The following is a 21,426-nucleotide window of genomic DNA, read 5'->3' as shown; positions in this document are numbered from 1 at the left end:
TCATCATATAACTGGTGTGGTGGTAATGAAGGACACTTACTGGTGACAGTATGTAAATATATATATATATATATATATATATATATATATATATATATATATATATATATATATATATATATATATATATATATATATATATATATATATTCATATAAATATTTATATATATATATTTTTTATTAAATGTTTTCTCTTTTTTAACACTGTACTACTCTGGGGAGGTGATCAGTTTTTTTTTACACACCATATTTATATGCTTATTTTATAGTTATAAGCAACAATTTTTTATGAATGACAACTACTCATCAAGTGTTTACTATTGTGTTTATCTGTGATTGGCCACAGGTAATCACATGGTACAGATGGGCTGTGATTGACCCTGTCTGTACCATGTGATGACTGTGAGCAATCACAGAGCTTATCACAATATCACAATAGTATACAATGAAAGGCATGTAACAAAGTGTTTCTTTGTCTTCAACTGTCATGTGATCTGCTGTGATTGGCCACATTGGTCACATGCTACAGACCATGGGTCGGTACAGTAATCTGTCATCGGCTGTGTCCAGTCACAGGGTGACAGATAGCACTGGAGCGTGGCCCGTGGGGTGCAGGCCGATCCTGATATGACATCATATGATGTCCTCCCAGATCAACAGTGCTCCAGCCCAGCTGTCATATTACAATAGGCCAGATTGGAAGGTGTTAATCTACTTCCTGTCACCGAAACCTGGCTTCATGAATCTGACACTGCTTCTCCTGCTTTCCTCTGGACTCACTCCCCTAGACCTAGTGGATGCAAGAGAGGTTGACTGGGAATCCTCCAATATCCACAAAGCACCTTTCAGGTTCTTCGCTCTCCTCCCTTTCTGTCCCTCTCATCATTTGAAGCTTACCGTATACATCTATTTTCTCCCATTACCATAAGAATTGCTGTGATCTACCAGCCCCCTGGACCAGTATCAACTTTCCTTGATGACTTTTTAGCCTGGCTACCCTATTTTCTCTCTTCTGAAATTCCCACACTCATTTTTGGCGACTTCAATATCCCTGTTAATACTAACAATACTGCTACTTCTAAACTTCTTAGTCTAACTTCCTCATTTGTCCTGAAGCAATGGGTAAAAAATGCTTCTGCTCACTCTGATGGCAACACTCTCGGCCTTGTATTCTCCTACCTATGCACTCTGTGCAACCTCTTCAATAATAATTTTACTTGCTCTGATCACCACCTTAAAAGTTTTGCTCTCTCCCTGTCTTCCATCACCTCTCTCTCTCTCCAACCACCTAACATTTACAGATTGAAACCTTTGCCACTTCAACCCTTCTCTTATCGTTTCTGCTACTGACCAACTGTATGAAAAAATATTACCCCATCCTTGCCCAATCTAGCCACTTCTGTCTAAAATAGATCACTATCCTCCGCCTTAGACAAGCTCTCCCCCTCACTACACACAGAATTAGGCCCGACTTCTACAACCCTGGCAAACAGATGACACCAGAAGTCTCAAAAAACATAGTCGTGCTCTTGAGACTAAGTCTCTCAAAGACATCAATAGATATAAATCTGCCCTCCAAAAATAAAGTTCTTGTGTCTACACTGTCGAGCAGACCTATTTTATCGCTTTCATTAACACCTTCTCATCCAGTCCCCACCAACTCTTCTCTAACTGAGAAGTATGTGGATATCACTGTTGACCTCCCTCATAAAAATACTAGTCTCATGGCTGAGTCTGTGTCTGAATCAATGTCCTTCAATGCATATGTAGATTAGGAGCTCTGATTTTACTTGGTCTTTCCTGTTTTGCATGTTGGTTCTAATTCAGGTCTCAAAATATTGAAGCCAGAAACTGCTAGGAAAGTAGCATTCTCAGAAGGAGGTCAGACGTGGAAGCCTTTATATTCTCCTCAGTACACTTTTACCTAAAGAACCCCATATAAACCAATAGTAAAATCTTCTTTATTTCTTCAAGAACCAGAACTGACATTAGGAAAATACAGTATAGCTCACAAACACAATTATCAAGAATTATTAATGTACTGCACTGCTTTAGAACTTTGGATTTGCAAGATTATCTTATAGGAGAAACAGATGCGTTTTTGCGAAGTCATAAAGATGTGTCATGGTAAAATGGTGATATACTTGGTAACAAAACTGGACACCGTTGAAAGAAAACATACTAAGATACTGTATATACACAATATTGACTGATATACAGTATATAGATTCATAAATCTGCATGCAAACACAGACTAAAAAAATGAAATAAATATATAAAAGAAAGAAAAAAAGGGTAATTTTGTAGTGAGACAGACAAATGATATCTAATATATGTTATAAATTGAGTGTGTATGCACAGTGTATTATGTGACTATTCACTCAATTCATTCTTGTTTATTCTTTTCTTCAAGAACATGCTCACTAATCATAAAAATGTGCAGTAAACTTCAAGGGCTCAATTTAGAAAAAAATTATGTGGAGAATAACCTTGAGTAATTCATGTGCAGGGACAGCAAAATAATCATATTGTGCAGAACTGTGTCTTTAGGATTTCGTAACAAGACCTATGTTTCTACTATGGCTAAGCAAATTCAGATACTGTATATCATGTTCATTTAATGTCAAATGTGTACAGAAAAATATAATTATTTCACGTGTGGTAAAATAGCTCAACGTTTCTGTGAATTTAATCAATTTCAAATTTGTGTTTAGGAGTAGCAACACATATTATATTGTCCCTAAATTATCTTATAGTTTAAAGCCCAATTAAACCTTTAATTAAAATTAGCTTAATACATTCCAAGTGCAACATCACAAAAGGTATTAAAGTCTTAGAATTTGTTTTCCTTAGTTATTTCAGACCGGAAGGTTTTACCCCCTTAAAGACCAGGCCATTGTTTGCGATACGGCACTGCGTTAATTTAACTGACAATTGTGCGGTTGTACAACACTGTACCCAAATAAAATTGATGTCCTTTTTTTACCCACAAATAGACCTTTTTTGGCAGTATTTGATCATCTCTGCGGTTAATATTTTTTTTTACTATAAACAAAAAAAAGAACGACAATTTTAAAGAAAAAACAATATTTTTTACTTTCTGCTATACAACTTCATCAATTTAGGCCAATATGTATTCTGCTACATATTTTTGGTAAAAATAAAATCCCAATAAGCGTATATTGATTGGTTTGCGCAAAAGTTTTAGTGTCTAGAAAATAGGGGTTATTTTTATGTCATTTTTATTTATTTTTATTTTTTTTACTTACAAATATTGCGGCAGACAGATCAGACAACTATCTCACACTTTTGACACTTTTTTGGGAACAAGTGATATTATTAAAGTGATCAGTGCTAAAAATATGCACTGACATTGTACTAATGACACTGGCAAAGGTTATGGCAGGCGGTCGGGAAGTGGTTAAAAAATGTTGTTTTTCGGCTTGTAAAAAATGAGCGTGTGTGGGCTAAAACAACGTTTTAAACCCACGCATGCTCAGAAGCAAGTTATGAGACGGAAGCGCTCGTTCTGGTAAAACTACCATTCATAATGGAGTAAGCACATTCATCACGCTGTAACAGACAGAAAAGCGCGAATCGTCTTTTGCTAACATGGAATCAGCTAAAGCAGCCCAAAGGCAGATAGAACTTCCCCTTTAGAGTGCCGTCGTACGTGTTGTACGTCACCGCATCCTGGTGAAGTGTGTACATCACAAACTGATGATGGTGGAGATCTGAGTCCTGTAGCAGTCCTGTCTGCACTGAATGTGTACAGCGCTGACCGGCAGCTGGGACGGGCATCGTGGAGGCTCCGTGATGTGATGTTGTCGTCACTTCCGGGATTCAGGCTCGCGAGCGTGTCCCTTCTTTAGGCTTGAAGCAGGTGCAGAGAAGCTTTTCTGTGGAGTACCTGCACTGAGCTATAGACTTCTGTTATTATCTGTGAGTTTGGTGAGCTTTCTGAAAATGCACTAAACCTGCAGAACATAATAGAAGGCTATTGCAAAGAGCAGGAAAGCCAGAGGTACACTGTGTTGCACCCGTGGTGCGGCTAAACCGCAGCGCATCAGTGTGAAAGCAGCCTTGGGCCCCTTTCACATGGTCAGTCCAACAGTCTGCCAAATTGGACCCCCTATTCACCTCTAAGTACTGGCAGACATAAACCGACTTGTGTTCTACCTCCAATGTGATCCACTAATAAGTATTGTGGGCTGTGTCCACTCTGCATGTGCAGAGCAGACACGGACATGGCATCCACCTGCTCCACTCATTGTGGCCCGCGACCAGTTACCAAGTCACTTAAGTGGCCCTTGCTCTTCAAAAGGTTAGGCACCCCTGCAATAAAGTGTTTTAATTTAGTTTGATAAAACCTAACTGAAGTCCATTTTGTATCCAAACTCAGTGTTTGTTTTAGTCTCTTATCTGACCAGCATTCAAAATATCATACACATGTGAGAAGAGCTGCTCACTACAGCGTAGGAGTTGGCAGCTACACAAGTCAGATAAAGTCTAGTCCCAAGGTGGAAGCACAGACCAATGCAGAGCTATATATATTTAGTATATATAGCTGTATAGGGGGGATCAAAATTCAAGGAGCATCTCATTTCCTGACTACCTATCACATTTTTGAAAGCCCTGAAGCGCCAGGACAATAGAAACACCCACAAAATGACCACATTTTAGTTGCCCTTAAAGTCCCATAGTACACTCATTGGGGAGCACTCTCTATACATATTTGACTGAAGTGCACACATAATCACCTAGTATTCCTTGACATGTCGAGCCCTGTAGTACAAAAATATATAGCATTGGGGATTGGAAGTGTACACAGGCAGTGCTGTGCAACCAAACACAGGAAATGGGTAGCAGGCTGTGTAATTGATATCTTCAGATGACAGATACACCAAAAAAGCATGCTCACTATATAGGAGGTGGTGACAACTAAGCACTGTCACCCCTCAACAATTCAAATACCCTCAGATCAGCAAAAGAAACGTAAAGACAACAACAAAATAATGAATTCTCTTTATAAAGCACCAGTGGATCATTGGAGAGGAAAATGCAGGTAATTTCACATTATTATAATGACCAATATCTTTTTTTTTGTTGCCGATCATGAAATCTGTTTAAGCTGTACACACGCTATATACAAAAACCTCTCCACTACGTTGACCTTATTAACACTTTTCTACCTAACTTTTCACATCGTCAACTTTTCAGGAAAATAGCAGCTCTGGGATGTATTTAACAGTTATATGCTGCATGGAAACTCAAGCAATCCTTAGTCATAGTCAAAGGGTTGCATGTGGATAAAAGCATGCTTGGGTTGGGACATTTTTTGTCTATGGCCAGGAACAGATGTGAATGAGAGAGCAAGGAAAAATATGGGGATACTGTTATCATCAACTTATATCAGCTGAACATGTGGTATAGAGGAGAAGTAGAGGAGTTTGAGCCAGCCAGCTGTTCCTGAAACTAGAAAGAACTTATACACTTTTTTTCCATCATGCTGGTGGGCCTCAGGATGCCATACATACAAACAAAATGGAACATGAAGGAGAAAATTTCTCCACAGAAGCTTTTTTCCCACCTCTGAATACTGACCATCCTGATTCCAAAGCTTTACTAGAGGAATACGTCCTGCTTAAAATTGGGTGGAATTCTGATAACCCGATATTTTAACCTTGATGGTGCTCAGATCACACTATATCTGGATGTCTTTTGCCACATCCTGGTTAAATGCTACTCACTGCTGTTGCTCACCTGGCTTCAGGTTGCAGAGCGCTCTTATCATTGTAAGTGCCTATTTCACCTCTTAGTGCAGAAGAACTAACTATTGCCTATCTCCCCATGTCCCTTAAGGCCTTTTGCCTCTCTTCTGTGAAATTAAAACTCTGCCCTGACAAATCATCTCCTGCCTGGATTTCAATAAAAACTGTTTGAAGAATAGAAGAAGGTGCCTTCTTCCCACCAACATCATCAGTTTAATTTAGCTTCTACCCCAGCGGACACTTTAGCAGCAGGATACCTTGGTTGTCCTTGCAGAGAACTGACATTTTACTTGGCATTGTGTCTTGTTCTGTTTTACTGTTTGTTATACTTTTCCAGCATTTTTTTATAAAAATAACTTTCTACAGATTTGCTGATTAGTTTAAAGTTACCTAACGCTTGGCTGACTGACTTGACCATAGTCCTGCACTTCAGTTGCCTTGCTGCTCTGTTGATGGGTGTTGTGTGTGGAGCCATATTAATCTATTCCTCCTCTCAAATGAGAATGGGATTAATGCTGTTCTGTTTATGATGATTCTGCACCTTTGCAAACTGCTCTATCTAGACTTTGTTACCTCACTACATGTATACCTAGCTTTAATGTGGAGAAAGCAACATTCTCAGAATCTTGGAAGTATACCTCACCTCGTTCATCTTGGCATCTGGCTTTGCCTTTTTTTTGCTTTCCCTCTATTCATTTGTGTTCCCTTCTTCTGCTCCCTCTGCTCTTTAAAATCCCTACATTTGGCAGGCCAATAGGGATGAAATCACAAAGATTTTCATCTGATAATACCTCATTTATCCCCACCCAACAATATTAATTACTATATTATGTTGTTTTATAACATACTGTCCATGTCAACTCATTAAGGCCCCTTTCACACGGGGCGGATCAGTAATGATCCGCCTCCGTATGTGCGTAAGCTCAGCAGGGATCGCTCTGTATATCCCCGCTGAGCCGGCGGATGACAGGGCGTTCTCTGCACACTGTGAAGGGAACGCCCTGTCTTTTCTCTGCTCTCCCCTATAGGGGGAGCGGATGAACATGGACCGTGTGTCCGTGTTCATCTGATCCGCTCTGCAGACGGAAGAAAAAATAGGATTTTCTTCCGTCTGCAAAATCGGATGTTTGCGGAGGCGGACGATTACGGGTGTCAGCGGATGTTCATCCGCTGACACCCGCAATCACATAGGGACCAATGTATGTCCCTTTTTAATCCGAAAATGGAAAGGGGCCTTAAACTTAAAAATTGTTTGGGGATTGTGTCCCCTTTCATTATTTTTGGTGTTATCTGTAATGACTACTCCCTGACAAAATAAATACAACTTCAACTATTCTTGATTTGGGTTGTTTGCAGATTCATAAGTAGATCTTCTGTTTTGACCTACTTGTTATATTTAATGCAGCATGTACAGTATCATAGTTTACCTCAATGTTTTGTCTCTTGTGCTTTTTTAAGACACATATTTAGTCAGTTGCAATGTAGTAAGATCTTACTTTATATTCATGAATGCCCCACTCACATTCAATCACTTTGGAAACAGTGACCTACTGTATATTGCTCTGTGTATTTTGTAGTTATCATGTCCATTTTCTATTAAATAAATAACAAGGTATAGTCTATTAAAAATAACGCAATATTTGATTTTGAGCTGTATTGCCATCCAAAATGATTGTGAAAGATGTTTTTTTGTCCATGTTTACCATTGGTTCTTGGAAGCACCACATACAGTTTCATATGTAAATGAACATAAAATGGTATTTATGCATGTGCACATATTGCCTGGACTATTAAGTTATATGTCTTTTAATCTACAACACAAGGGAATTTAATTTATTTCTAGAAAGTACTTAAAACATCTACATGGAACATCTTTGAAGTGACCCATTAAGCTATACTTGAGCCAGGACACCTTCTTAATATTCAGTCTTATTAATGAGCTTGAATGAAAAGCTTGTTACCCATCTTTGTAAGAAAATAAAATATTGTAAGAAAGTGCAGACTGCTTCTGGAAATTCAATTTGGAAGTGTTCTAATCTTTCTTGTTTTGTGCATATTGCTTAATGTAAATTACAATATCTAGTGCCTTCATTGCCTAAGATGTCTGTTTGAAAGATGGCTCATAGAACAAACAGCAGCCAACTTATCATCCTTGAAAGTTCCCACATTACCATAAATGTACATGTTTTTCAGAGCAATATATTGTACTTGTATTTGTCTGTGTCATAAAGTATCTTCTGGTTAGGCTAAGAGCACAATTAAGAGTGTTTATTTTGGTATATACATTTGTACTAAACTGGCTCGTTAGCTGCAGCACCATGAGCTCGAATTGAAACAATTGAAGAAAGTAACAAGCAGCCATAAAAACAGTTTAGGTTATTTCTTACCTCAGTAATGAAGGATTTGGCAGTTGTTGGGCTCATAACGAGAATGGCTCTTCTCAGCGTGTCCCTGTAGCGATTTAGCTCCTCTATGCGCAGAGTAGCAAAGAGTCCTGTGATCATCTTATTAATGTTGTTTTCCACCTTCTGCAAAGCTACATCCATTCCCTGCTGAGATACTCTATCCAAAAACTCTTGTATTCCACGGATATCTAGAAACATCAAAAGTCCATCAAAATGCTAATCAGTTAACAGAAACACATCAATTAAATGCCTAGGCTGGTTTGGAAAGTCAATTTGCTTTCATGAAATGGAAGGTTAAGCTGCACATATGTTCAATTGTGTTGTACAGCCTCTTCCAAGTGGACTCATACTACAATTCTTTTATCACTGTCTCTGAAGGCAATTCGTTCAATAGGAAGAAAATTGGTAAATGTTTGAGATAGTTTGCATTATTAAAAAAAAACATACCTATCAGGTGTAAAAGCATCCATAGAGATGGATCAGAAATTTGTGTATTCACCCATTTATTTATGTTTTGATTTGCCAATGTTGGAAGTATCCTGGAAGCATCCAGCCAATAAAATCATTTGCATGGGAATAGTAAAAAAAAAAGTGTATTTGTAGCAGTATCAGCCCACTCGCAGACTTTTTTTCCCCGTTGCACATCTATGTCATGGGCAAGTAAACTGTTTAAGTTTTTAGCAACCTAGTTGATATTGAAAAATATTAGCTGCCTCTCATCCTGTACAATTATGTTATGCTTCTTTTACTTAAATCTGAATATCTAGTAAACAGCTAATTACACAGATGCAACACAGAATGTATATGAGCGCTGTTTTACCTGCCAAAAGATATACATTTCTGTCCATACACTCCACAGATTTACACAAACCTGTAAGGCCGCAAAGCTAGCCTGAAGATGTGCCTTTTCTCTACTACAGGAAAGTAACATCATGTTTTTTTTTTTACCAGACCCCAGTCTGTAACTGGACATTAAAGGAGTAGCAGCAAACTGATAACTCCAACTCCTGTCCTCATTATTAGCACATGAGCATTGCAGTTCAATTGATTGGTGACCTATTTTGCTTCTGTTGTACAACTTTGCCATACAGAGAATCACAAGAGGCTGATCTTAAATCAATTTCACATGCGTACACTAGTTATTTGAAAAAAATGTTTTTTGTTTTGTTTTATGAATACCCACATACATTTGTATTTTTTTTTTATCTGCCAGGAATACACAAAACACAAAAACCTGGATATTGAATAGTTGGATATAACCTAATACACATCTACTTTTTAATTATTATTTTTTATATTTCACATCAAGGCATTACATTACAAGCAACACTGGTATAATTGTTATCTGTTGAGTTCCTTTATTATATTATCTCTATTGTCATAAAAGATCTAATCAAATGATGTATCTTTTAAAGGGTGTTAAACATTGCTAATGTACGTTACATATGTGATTTGCTGGGTACCATGTTATTAATATGCCAGTTTGTTGTAATAAATGGTGAATAGTAGAAGGCTTTATACTGTGACACATGATAATGTGGTGTATAGCGCAATAAACAAAGTACAGAAATCCATAGTAATAAATCAGACATATTGGAAAATGTTTATAAAAGAAAAACTGTGAGGATGTCTCAAGCATTCTCACAGCTGTTATGAATAATTTTTATAATATGTTATATAATATGCTTCTAATGATTGCATGCACCACCTTGTGGTCATAATGTAGTCTTTTCATGAAAACACTGAATTAAGGGCACTAGATTGATTAGACCAGGGGTCTCCAAACTTTCCGAGCAAAGGGCCAGTTTACTAGCCTTCAGATTTTAGGGGGGCTGGACTGTGTCCATGGGGAGTAGAAAATGTCCTGGCTTCAGTGGGCATAAGCAATGCATCTTTGGTATTAGGGTGGGAAATAGCGCCTCATTGTTGGTATCAGAAATAGAAATAGTGCCTCATCATTGGTTTTAGTAGTATGATTAGTGCCCCATTGTTGGTATCAGTAGGAGAAATAGCACCCCGTTGTTTTTTATCAATAGGAGAAACAGAATCTCATCATTGGTGTCAGTAGAGCAAACACTCTTTTTATCTTATGTTCTGCTACCTTAGAGCGGTATACCCTTCTCTCACCCCTCCCCTCCCTTGTACACACTGCTTGCCCTCGCCAGGCTCTCTCCACTCACCCCCCTCCTGGTACTCAAATTAATTTTCATTACCCCCTTCAAACACAGTCTTCCATCTGTAGATGGCAGCTCCCACCCTCCCCACCTAGATCCTGCCCACACCATGCAGATCATATTTTGGAGTACCAATGGCTGCGCTTCCCCTAATAAAAGGATGGCAGTTGTTCGCCACCTCAAAAGACCAGAAACAGATATTGCCCTCCATTGCCCAAACAGTTTGCTGAAGACACATCTTCCCCGGGAAGATTTTGAACCGGTTCAAAAACTTTGGGTAGGCCAAGTGTACGGGTCGGCATCAATAAAAAATAAGGCAGGTGTACTGATCCTTATTCATAAAAATCAAAAAAATCTACCTTGTGAGTTAATCTCGGTGCCATACACATATGCATCTCCAATACAGATTTAGCCATTACTAATGTATATACTCCCAACACTCTTTCAAACAGTATCCGCTCATCTATCACCTTACCTACACATCCCCCTCATAGCGGGGGGGATTTTAATTCACTCATGGATGCCTCAGAAGACAAATCAATGGGTGAATCTCCCTGTATCATCCCCTCCCCTCATGTACCACTCTTGCAACCTTTGTGGAGGCCCTTTCAGCTCATCGATGTATGGAGAATGGCCCACCCAGAAGACAGGGATTATACCTTCTACTCCCCACCACATCACACCTTCACCAGGACTGATTACCTGTTTTGCAACTCCACACTTCTCCCATTTGAAACCTACATCCATAAAATTGCATCTCAGTTAGTCTCCAAAAATGTTCCCCACCCACTACGACGAAGACGTGACGCTTTCCTACTTACCTAGCCCAAAATCAGGGTCTCTCCAGGGTACAGACCTTAACCACTTATGGACTGCCCGCCGCAGGAATACATTGCTACTTTGAAGAGGAATACCGTTGTTATGTAGCAGATAGCTACCATAACCCCGGTACCCTCTTCAAGAGTGAGCAGTCCGCTTTCAGATAAAAGTGGTCTCTATAGCAAATTCACCGCAAGATCACTTTCATTGGCGGTGGGATAGGCCCCTGCCACTCTCTGGTGCCCTCCGCCACTTGCCGGAGTTGTTGGCAGAGGTGATCGCCCCCACCTCCATCTCCATATCATTGCCCAATGCTCTTAAAGGGCTATTTTTTTAAATGACATAAAAATATTTATTTTTATTGCATTTTAGTCTAAATATGAGATCTGAGGTACTTTTGACCACCAGATCTCATATTTAAGAGGACTTGTCATGCTTTTTTCTATTACAAGGGATGTTTACATTCCTTGTAATAGAAATAAAAGTGACCCAATTTTTTATTTTTATTTTAAAACAGTGTCAAAAGAAAAAAATGTAATTAAAATAAATACGATTTTTTTTAAAAGAGCCTTGTCCCGACGAGCTTGCGCGCAGAAGCGAACGCATTCGTGAGCAGCGCCCGCATATGAAAACAGTGTTCAAACCACACCGCGATCGTTAGAGCAAGAGCAATAATTCTAGCCCTAGACCTCTGTAACTCAAAACATGCAACCTGTAAAAAAAATGTAAACATCGCCAATGGAAATTTTTAAGGGTAAAAGTTTGTCGCCATTCCACGAGCGGGAGCAACTTTGAAGCATGACATGTTGGGTATCAATTTACTCAGCGTAAAATTATATTTCACAATATTAAAAAAAGTAGCTAACTTTACTGTTGTCTTATTTTTAAATTCAATAAAAGTGATTTTTTTCCCAAAAAAGTGTGCTTGTAAGACCGCTGCGCAAATACGGTGTCACAAAAAGTATTGCAACGACCACCATTTTACTCTCTAGGGTGTTAGAAAAAAAGATATAATGTTTTGGGGTTCTAAGTAATTTTCTAGCAAAAAAAAGTTTTTTTAAGTAAACACCAAATCTCAGAAAAAGGCTTGGTCGTTAAGTGGTCAGTGCACAATTTGTTAGAAAAACTAGATTGTGGCAAAGGTGATTTAATGCTGACAAATGTAAAGTTATGCACTTGTAGCTAGATTCAAATAGCTGGGTGCATCTTTGAGGCGGCGTAGCGTATCGTATTTACGCTACGCCGCTGTAAGTCAGAGAGGCAAGTGCTGTATTCACAAAGCACTTGCCTCCTAAGTTACGGCGGCGTAGCGTGAATGGGCCGGCGTAAGCGCGCCTAATTCAAATGAGGATGAGGGGGGCGTGTTTTATGTAAATTACTCGTGACACGACGTGATTGACGTTTTTTACGAACGGCGCATACGCTGTCCGTGAAGATATCCCAGTGTGCATTGCTCCAAAGTACGGCGCAAGGACGTATTGGTTTCGACGTGAACGTAAATTACGTCCAGCCCCATTCACGGACGACTTATGCAAACGACGTACATTTTTCAAATTTCGACGTGGGAACGACGGCCATACTTAACATTGACTAGTCCAGCTATTTGTTCGACTAACTTTACGCCAGGAATCGCTTTACGTAAACGGCGTATCTTTACTGCGACGGGCAAGCATACGTTTGTGAATTGACGTATCTCGCTGATTTTTTACGCATTCTCATTCGCATTCGTTCACACCCCTAGCGGCCGGCGTAACTAGACAGCTAAGATACGATGGCGCAGGCCGTCGTATCTTAGCTAGGTTTAAGTGTATGTCAGTTTGAGCATACACTTAAACATACGACGGCTTAGATTCCGAGTTACGACGGCGTATCTACTGATACGCCAGCATAACTCTTTGTGAATCTGGCTATTGGGGTCTAAAAACATGCATGCATCACACATTCTAGGAGGAGAACAGCTGAGGGAGTCAATGGATAAGAAGGATGTGGGTTTGGGTAGATTACAGACTTAACATTACGTAATGTCAAGCTGCAGTTTCTAAAGAAAAAAATAACCTTTCTTGTATTTAAAGAGGTATAGTCTCCAGAGAGGAAAAAAAACATAATCAAGCCTCTGGACAAACATATACTGTACCCTGTATACATAGTACAACCTCTTTTGGAATAAGTAGTCCAATTTTGAGCACTGGTTCACAAAAAGCATATTGGAGAGAGAAAAGGAGTGCAAATCAAATTGGTAAGAGCCATGAAAGATCTTAGCTGAAAGAAAATATTTGATTTGATTATGATCAACATTTGTACAGTAAATACATAATATTCCATATAGCGAACTTGATGTCAATTATTCTCTATAAGATCATTCTCTACAAGGTCATTATATAGGACAAGGGGAGACTCCTTGCAAATGAAGGAAAATAGGTTATACATCCTAATACAGAAAGGTTGTAGTAAAATGAGCTGTAAAATTGTGGATTACACTTCAATAGGAACTAGTTCTAGTCAGCACAGCTATAAGCTTCAAAACAGTAAATAATGAATTGTGAATAAAAGCCATCATTACTGTAACAAGAAATCGTAATGTAAAAAAAAAAAATACTGAACACACCACCAGAATAGTACAGCATCACTATGGTGACAGACACTGAACTTCTCAGGTGACAGTATGTCAATGTAAAGCAGTGAGCGTACAGCTTGTGTAACAGTGTAAATGTACTGTCCCCTCAACACACAGACATTAATGTCTAAACCGCTGGCAACAAATGTAAGTACACCCCTAAGTGAAAATTTCCAAATTGGGCCCAACTAGGCATTTCCCTCCACAGTGTCATGTGACTTGTTAGTTGTACACAGTCTCAGATGAGAATGGGGAGCAGGTGTGTTAAATGTGGTGTTATCGCTCTCACTCTCTCATACTGGTCACTGAAAGTTTAACATGGCACTTCATGACAAAGAACTCTCGGAAGATCTGAAAAAATGAATTGTTGCTCTACATAAATATGGCCTATGCTATAAGAAGATTGCCAAGACCCTAAAACTGAGCTGCAGCATGGTGGCCAAGACCATACAGCAGTTTTACAGGACAAGTTCCACTCAGAACAGGCCTCGCCATGGTCGACCAAAGAAGTTAAGTGCACATGCTCAGCATCATATCCAGAGGCTGTCTTTGGGAAATAAAAGTAGTGTTCCAACATCATTGCTGAAGAGGTTGAAGTGGTGGGGGATCAGCCTGTCAGTGCTCAGACCATATGCCGCTGTCACGTACCTAGTGGTTTGAGCCTAATTGCAGAGGGAGGCCTCCCTTACGGCTCCTACTCGTGGCCCCTGGCTAGGTAACATGAGGAACAGGAGTGAGGAGTGGTACAAGTGCCTGACAGGATCAACAGCGGAGGAAGTCAGTCCAGAAGTCCAGGAATCCCTTGCAGGAGACAGGAGAGACAGGAGACAGGAACAGGAGGGCAGACCAGAACAGAAGTACTGGACTGGAACCAGGAACAGGAACTGCTGATAGTTTATCAGGCTGGAACTGGAGTACTGGACTGGAACCAGAAACAGGAACAGTTGACAGGTTAGCAGGCTGGAACTGGAGTACTGGACTGGAAACAGGACAACTGACAGCTTAGCAGGCTAGGACTGGAGTACTGGACTGGAACCAGGAATAGACTGGAACACACTAAGTGTAGTCAGGCAGGCCAGGTCGGATATCAGAAGAACCAGAGGAACAGGCAGGAGAGTAGTCAAAATCAGGCCTGAGGTTAGGTGCAGGAGGATAGCTGGGATAGTCATGGATAGCCGGGTATTCACAGGTTTAGGTCTCAGATCAGGTTAAGGCACACAGAACGCTACAGAGAAGTTTGTATGTGACAGGCAGGTTTAAATAGCCCGTCTGGTGTCAACAGGAGCCCAAACTTGTGCCAGTGAGCCTGGAGCACCTGTTACTGGCAGGATATTCCTGACACCCGCACACTGCATCAAATTGGTCTACATGGCTGTCATCTCAGAAGGAAGCCTCTTCTAAAGATGATGCACAAGAAAGCCCTCAAACAGTTTGCTGAAGACAAACAGACTAAGGACATGGATTACTGGAACCATATCCTGTGGTCTGATGAGACCAAGATAAACTTATTTGGTTCAGATATCCCAGGGACAGAGTAAACCACCAATCAACATGTGCCTCCATGGGCGCGCATGCACAGCGAGAAAAAGAGAGCCACCGCCCACCTGCAATTTGACAATACGGCAGCCAGGAGGCGATTAAATGATTTTTTGTGGTTCTTTGATAGCGTGCATTTCCCAGCCCTTGTGTCATTTTTTGACAGTTCATTATGCAAGCTAAGTAACAGCATGCAAACTCCATGTTGGTTGTGTCCTGGTTAAAATTGAAACCAGAAGCCCTAGCGCTGCATACCAGGACTGCTAATCACTAAGGCACTCTGCTTAGAATTTGCATCTGCCGTAATTGTCATTTATATGTTCACCTAAGCCGCATACACATGATCAGTCCATCCGATGAGAATGGTCTGATGGACCATTGTCATCGGTTAACCGATAAAGCTGACTGATGGTGGTTGGTTAAAAAAAACGATCGTGTCAGAACGCGGTGACGTAAAACACAACGATGTGCTGAAAAAAACAAGGTTCAATGCTTCCAAGCATGCGTCGACTTGATTCTGAGCATGTGTGGATTTTTAACCGATGGTCGTGCCTACTAACGATCGGTTTTGTCCTATTGGTTAGGAATCCATCGGTTAAAATTTAAAGCAAGATGGCTTTTTTTTAACCGATGGTAAAAATAACGTATGGGGCCCTCAAACGATCGGTTTTGACCGATGACAATGGTCCATCAGACCGTTGTCCTCTGTTTAACCTATCGTGTGTACGAGGCCTTACTGTATATGACTGTGCTTTATATTGTAAGCTGCCCTGGGCCAGAAACTAATCTGGGTACTTCTTTGGACTCTATCTAATCCTGTTTCTCCATTTAGGATTTTTACATTCAATCGTTGTTCTAGTGATGCAGAGTCAGGGGGAAACAAAGGTATAAGTAATCTTGGAGACTGCAACAAAAATTCATATTTTGTATAACAGGCAAAATTTAGAACACGGGTCAGTTTTTTTGTCTTTTTGTCGTTCTGTCTTGATGACCATTGTTTCCTTAATTTTTTGTCTGATGTCGGAGGGGTATAATTTTTTGTTCGTTTGTTAACTTTGAATTGATCTGAGCTGTTGCTATTGTTGCTTAGGGGTTCACTGAGACACACACTACGATGTGGAAATATTTCAATGGGAATCACAAACAGCAATACAAATCTAATAGAGGTTACAACTCTTATTCATTTTATTCCCCCAAAAAAATGGTTATAGTTGGGGGGTTTTGTTGGCTCATATAAAAATGGGAAAAACAAACAAACAATAAAAACCAAACCATTGCTGTTTCTGTAGTTATATTGATATATTGATTGATAACATTTAAATACATGCTTTTTAACTTCCTGTAAGGAAGACACACTACAGGGGGAGAACCCTTTCGCTGATGGACTGCATGCTGAGCTAGCTGCTCCTATTTTTGCCAAGAATATAAATATATATACATCTGGTGAGAATCGGTGAGTACCTGTTTGAGGTGATCCTATCCTCTATGCTTGAGAGACGAGAATTCCATCTTTTGATCATTCAAGGCCCACATTCCAGCTTTGTCTGGTAAGAGTAATTTCAACAGGGGTGGTTGCATATCCCCCCCGTTTTTCTCACGAGGGGGGGTGTTGGTGGCAGATGGACAGAATCAGCTCATAATAGCTGAGATCTACCTTTTGCTTCGATCACAGACTATTCTATATATTCTCTCCATAAGATTATGGACTCTCTATATTACATATAACACATTTAGCTAGATTCAGGTAGATAGGCGCATATTTGGGCCGGCGTAACGCAACGTATATGCGCTACGCCGGCATAAGTCGGAGAGCAAAGTTGATGATTCACAAAGCACTTGCTCTCCAATTTGCGCCGGCCGAACCTAAAATTGAAGGCTTAAGCCGGTGTAAGTGGAAGTGGGTGTGAACTTATGCAAATGATTGTCTGAGCGTGGTGCAGTGGCTTACGCCCGGCCTAACTTCAACAAAGCATGCACAGTGATGTCTAAGTCGGAGTGCTTTCTTGTGCACATGCGCGCATCTAGGTCGGCCGAACTTCCCGTTGTACGCCGGCCTATTGGCTTGCGTCGAGCGCATAAATATGCCCAGACATGCGTCCGTCCGACGCAAAATTACATCCTGCTTTCCCCCCCCTGAGCAAGGTAATTTTGCTGTTTGCTTTTGGATTCCTCATTTTCCTTGATGATGGCTGCTCCCATCAGCAAGCGTAAAAATAATTTTACTGCCCAGGAGAGGGCTATAATCATTTCTGGGATGGAGGAGTTTGATCAGTTCCTCCATGGTCCGGAGAGTAGGGATAGCACCCGTGCCAGGAAGCAGGAGATCCTGGACATTATAGCCACTCAGGTCAATGCCCTTGGCAATGTCCCCCGCATTGCAAAGGACATGAATAAAAAGATAAATGATATGTGGCTTTGTGTGCGGGAGAAGCTGGCAAACATTTATAAGCACCAGACTGGCACTGGGGGTGGACCACCCTGCGATGTCGAGCTGACCCCGGAGGATGAGAGGGTCGCCCGGTGTCTGCATAGGGAGCAGGTGGAGGGAGTAGAGGGGTTTGATTCCCGGGAAGAGGTCTTGAGGACAGATAAGTGTGTTTTATATCACCTATTTGGTGTGTAGCATGTGTGGGGGTGGAAGGGAACATGTGACAAGTGTGTGGGTCCCCAACATGTGACTGCTTTATGTCACCCACAGATGTGCAGGAGGGGGCGGGCCCATCTGGTGTCGGTGGCCGTCCCACCACATCTTCCGAGGAGCAGCCTCAGCAAGACCCCCAAGATGCTGCGGTGGTGGGGACTGTGCACACTTCTCCTCTTAAGGTGGTGCTTGAGGAGTCTGTGGACCTTGGCCAGATCGGTCTGATAATAGAGGAGTCCATTCTGATGGCTGGGCCCTCTCACACTTCCACCCCCATGATGGGAAGCCCCTCTGCATCTCCCACCAGCAGGGGAACCACCTCAAGGGGATCCCCCTACACCCGCTCAGTCGCCTCTTCTGCCCCAAGAAAGGCCACCAGGAAGACGAGGGGTGTACCCGTTAATGTCCAGGACCAAATTTCCCTGGATCAAAGCCAGCAGACCCGGCATATGGGGGATATAGCCGGGCACCTCCAGCAGATGGCTCAGAATGCTGGCCAAATACGGGAGGCAGTGCAGGAGGTGAGCTGCAACAGCTCTGCAGTGGCCACCTGTGTGGTTGACCTGCAGGCCACCACTGCCAACCTGGTGACCAAGGTGGATAGCCATATTGAGGCTTTAAACACCAACACCGCTGCCATACAGGAGGAGGGGAGACGGAGGCAACGGAATGAGAGGGCTAACCTCACCCGCCAGCTAAGGATGCAGGCCCAAACCAATCTGGTACTCACCCAGATTGCTGTTGCCTTGGAGGGCAGGCAGCCGTCACCTGCTAGGACTGGCCCACCTGGGGATGAGCCACCTCCAGATGTCCCACCCCCCACCCCAGGCTCCCCCCAGGCAGCTGAGGAGCCAAACAGGTGGCATCAGGCGCATCCAGCGTAAGGCAAAATAACTGCTTTTTTTTGTTATCTGCTCAGGTGATGAGCTTCTTTTTTTGTTATCTGCTCAGGTGATGAGCTTGATTTTTATTTATCTGCTTAGGTGATGAGCTTCTTTTTTTGTTATCTGCTCAGGTGATGAGCTTGATTTAAAAAAAGGCTCAGGTGATGCTTTTATTTGATTTGTGAAAGCACACAGTGAGGAGTGCTGCTACAGTGTGACTGGTGTGTGAATGGGGGGGTGTCACTCCTGCCGGCAAAGGGGTGTCACCCTCTGCCGTGTGAAAGGTGTATGAATGTACAGTGACATAATTGGAGCCTTGGCGTGGCGTTGCTGCTCCCAAGTACTGTGCGGTGTACTTTGGTCTAATCCAATTTGATGTGGATGTGATGTGTGAGCTAGGGACCACAGTGGTGTGCATGCGTGCATTCTATTTGTGCCATGATGAATGTGTGTGTTTAACGTGCAAAGATGTCTTCTGCGAGGCGTCTTCTGACTTCTGCTCCCACAGCAGACGGGTTATCCTCGGTCAGGGGGGGGATGTCTGGTTGGGGGGTCAGGTCATCATGTATGTCAATCTCCAGGCCCTTTCTCACGGCGAAGTTGTGCAGAATGCAACATGCCCCGATGATCTGGCACACAAAGTTTGGGGAATACAACAGGGTACCCCCGGACTTATCCAGGCATCGGAAACGGGACTTCAGGAGGCCAAAGGTGCATTCCACCACTCCACGGGTACGTGCGTGGGCTTCATTGTATCTTCTCTCTCCTGGGGTTTGGGGAGTCCGGTATGGAGTCATGAGATGGGGCCCAAGTGCAAATGCAGAGTCACCTGGAAGGGAAAAGACAGGAGGATGTTAGTCGAGCATGTGCCCCTCGTGATGTCTGCATCATGGGGGAGCACAGACATGCCTGACACCCATGTCACTCACCAACCAGCCAGCTGTCCTCATACATGTTCTGGTCAAAATCTGTTGGGATGGTGCTTTTACGGTATATGAAGCTGTCATGGCTGGACCCTGGGTGTTTGGCACGGACGTGCCATATGAGGCATTGGGCATCGGCTATCACCTGTACGTTGATGGAATGCCAGTGTTTCCGATTGCGGTATATGTGCTCGGTCTCACGATGGGGCCGTAGTGCCACATGTGTGCAATCAATGGCCACAACAGTGCATGGGAATCTGTCAATTCTGTAGAAATCTGTCATTGCCTTCTGCTGCAGATGCTCCTGTGTGGGTCTGATGAAGTGGTGGGACATGCGTCTGAGGATTGCGGGGACAACCTGGTGCACACATCTGCTCATGCTGGTTTGTGACATCCCAGACAAGACTCCACTTGTACGCTGAAAAGAGCCACTGGCAAGGAAATGGAGTGTTGCCAATACCTTGACCAGTGGCTGCACTGCATGTGCACGATGTGTCTTGCTGGTGATGTCATCATGCAGGGTTGTGGCTAAATCCAGGATGGCTTCACGGCTGAATCTGAAGATGCGATACACCTCCGAATCACCCATGCCAAAGATGTTCATGCGCGTTCGGTACATCCGCTCCCGTGCCCTCCTACGAGTCAGTGGACCCATTAGTAGTGCTAGGAGCACGCCTGCCCCTGCCATGTTGGCACACAGATGTGTTGTCCTGCAAGTGTGGGTGCTCAGCTCGTCCGTAACGCTGCTGTAGCTGCTCTCCAGCTGACCTGTGTCCGTCTGGTGCAAAGTTATTCCACCTTTTTGATGTAATAACTTTAGGCCTGACGTAACACTTGCGCGCACCGGGCTTAGCCTGCGTCGGGCGCACTTACATGTGTGAATCTGCGTATCTCCTTCATTTGCATATTTGAATAGGAAATCAATTCGAGCGGAAGATGCGTCGCGCCTAAATATGCGCCCAAGTTAGGCCGGCGTAGAAAAGTTGCGTCGGTCGGAGGAAGCCTATTTTCAGGCGTATCTTGTTCTGTGGGTACGGAACAAAAGCGCGCCGGCGCATATTTACACTTACGCCGCGTATCTGTAGATAAGCCGGCCTAACTCTTTCTGAATCTAGCTAATTGTGTTGCTGTGTTTTCTTTACTTTTATTTGGAGCACTGCTTAATATATTATATTGTATTATATCATATATTGTGTTTTCTATGTTTTATCTGTCTGTTGACACTGAATGGTAGCAGCTCCGGTCGTCATAGGCATTGGTTTTAGGAGGGAGGTGTTTTGTAGTCTCACCCTCTGAATGTTTAGTTTTCCAGGGGCTTACTTACTCCATGAGCGCTTAGTTTTAGGAAGGGCCTTTGTTTTTGTAACATTTAAATACATGCCTTTTAACTTCCTGTAAGGCTGCTTTTGATAGTCCGATTTAAAACTTGCAATAATTATATATTTTTTTGCCCACATTAATTGGAGGTCATATGGTTACATAGAACATAATCATCCTTGAGTATATGTTTGGTAGATACCAGATGATGCAAAATGGCCAGATAATAAATCGGATGCCTTGCTTTGATCATAGAATGTATGTATTAACTTAATAATTGATTACAAAATAATTATTACTTGATTTTAATTCAGCCAGAGGCCTTTTATGTCATTAAGGG

At 42.0% G+C, this 21,426-nt stretch overlaps 1 protein-coding gene across 1 annotated transcript in view; it reads right to left on the bottom strand.

Moving 5' to 3' along the window:
* Positions 1-21,426, bottom strand: part of GRID2 (glutamate ionotropic receptor delta type subunit 2) — a 740,228-nt gene that overhangs the window by 682,225 nt on the left and 36,577 nt on the right. Inside the window, exon 3 of the mRNA XM_040344854.1 lies at positions 8,161-8,366. Coding sequence (XP_040200788.1) covers positions 8,161-8,366 — 206 coding nt within the window. The remainder of the gene's footprint in view (positions 1-8,160; positions 8,367-21,426) is intronic.

The sequence above is a fragment of the Rana temporaria genome, chromosome 1 (assembly GCF_905171775.1).
Source record: "Rana temporaria chromosome 1, aRanTem1.1, whole genome shotgun sequence".
Classification (NCBI taxonomy): Eukaryota; Metazoa; Chordata; class Amphibia; order Anura; family Ranidae; genus Rana; species Rana temporaria.
Note: the sequence above shows the minus strand (reverse complement) of the source record. Positions and strands in the feature narration are given on the sequence as shown.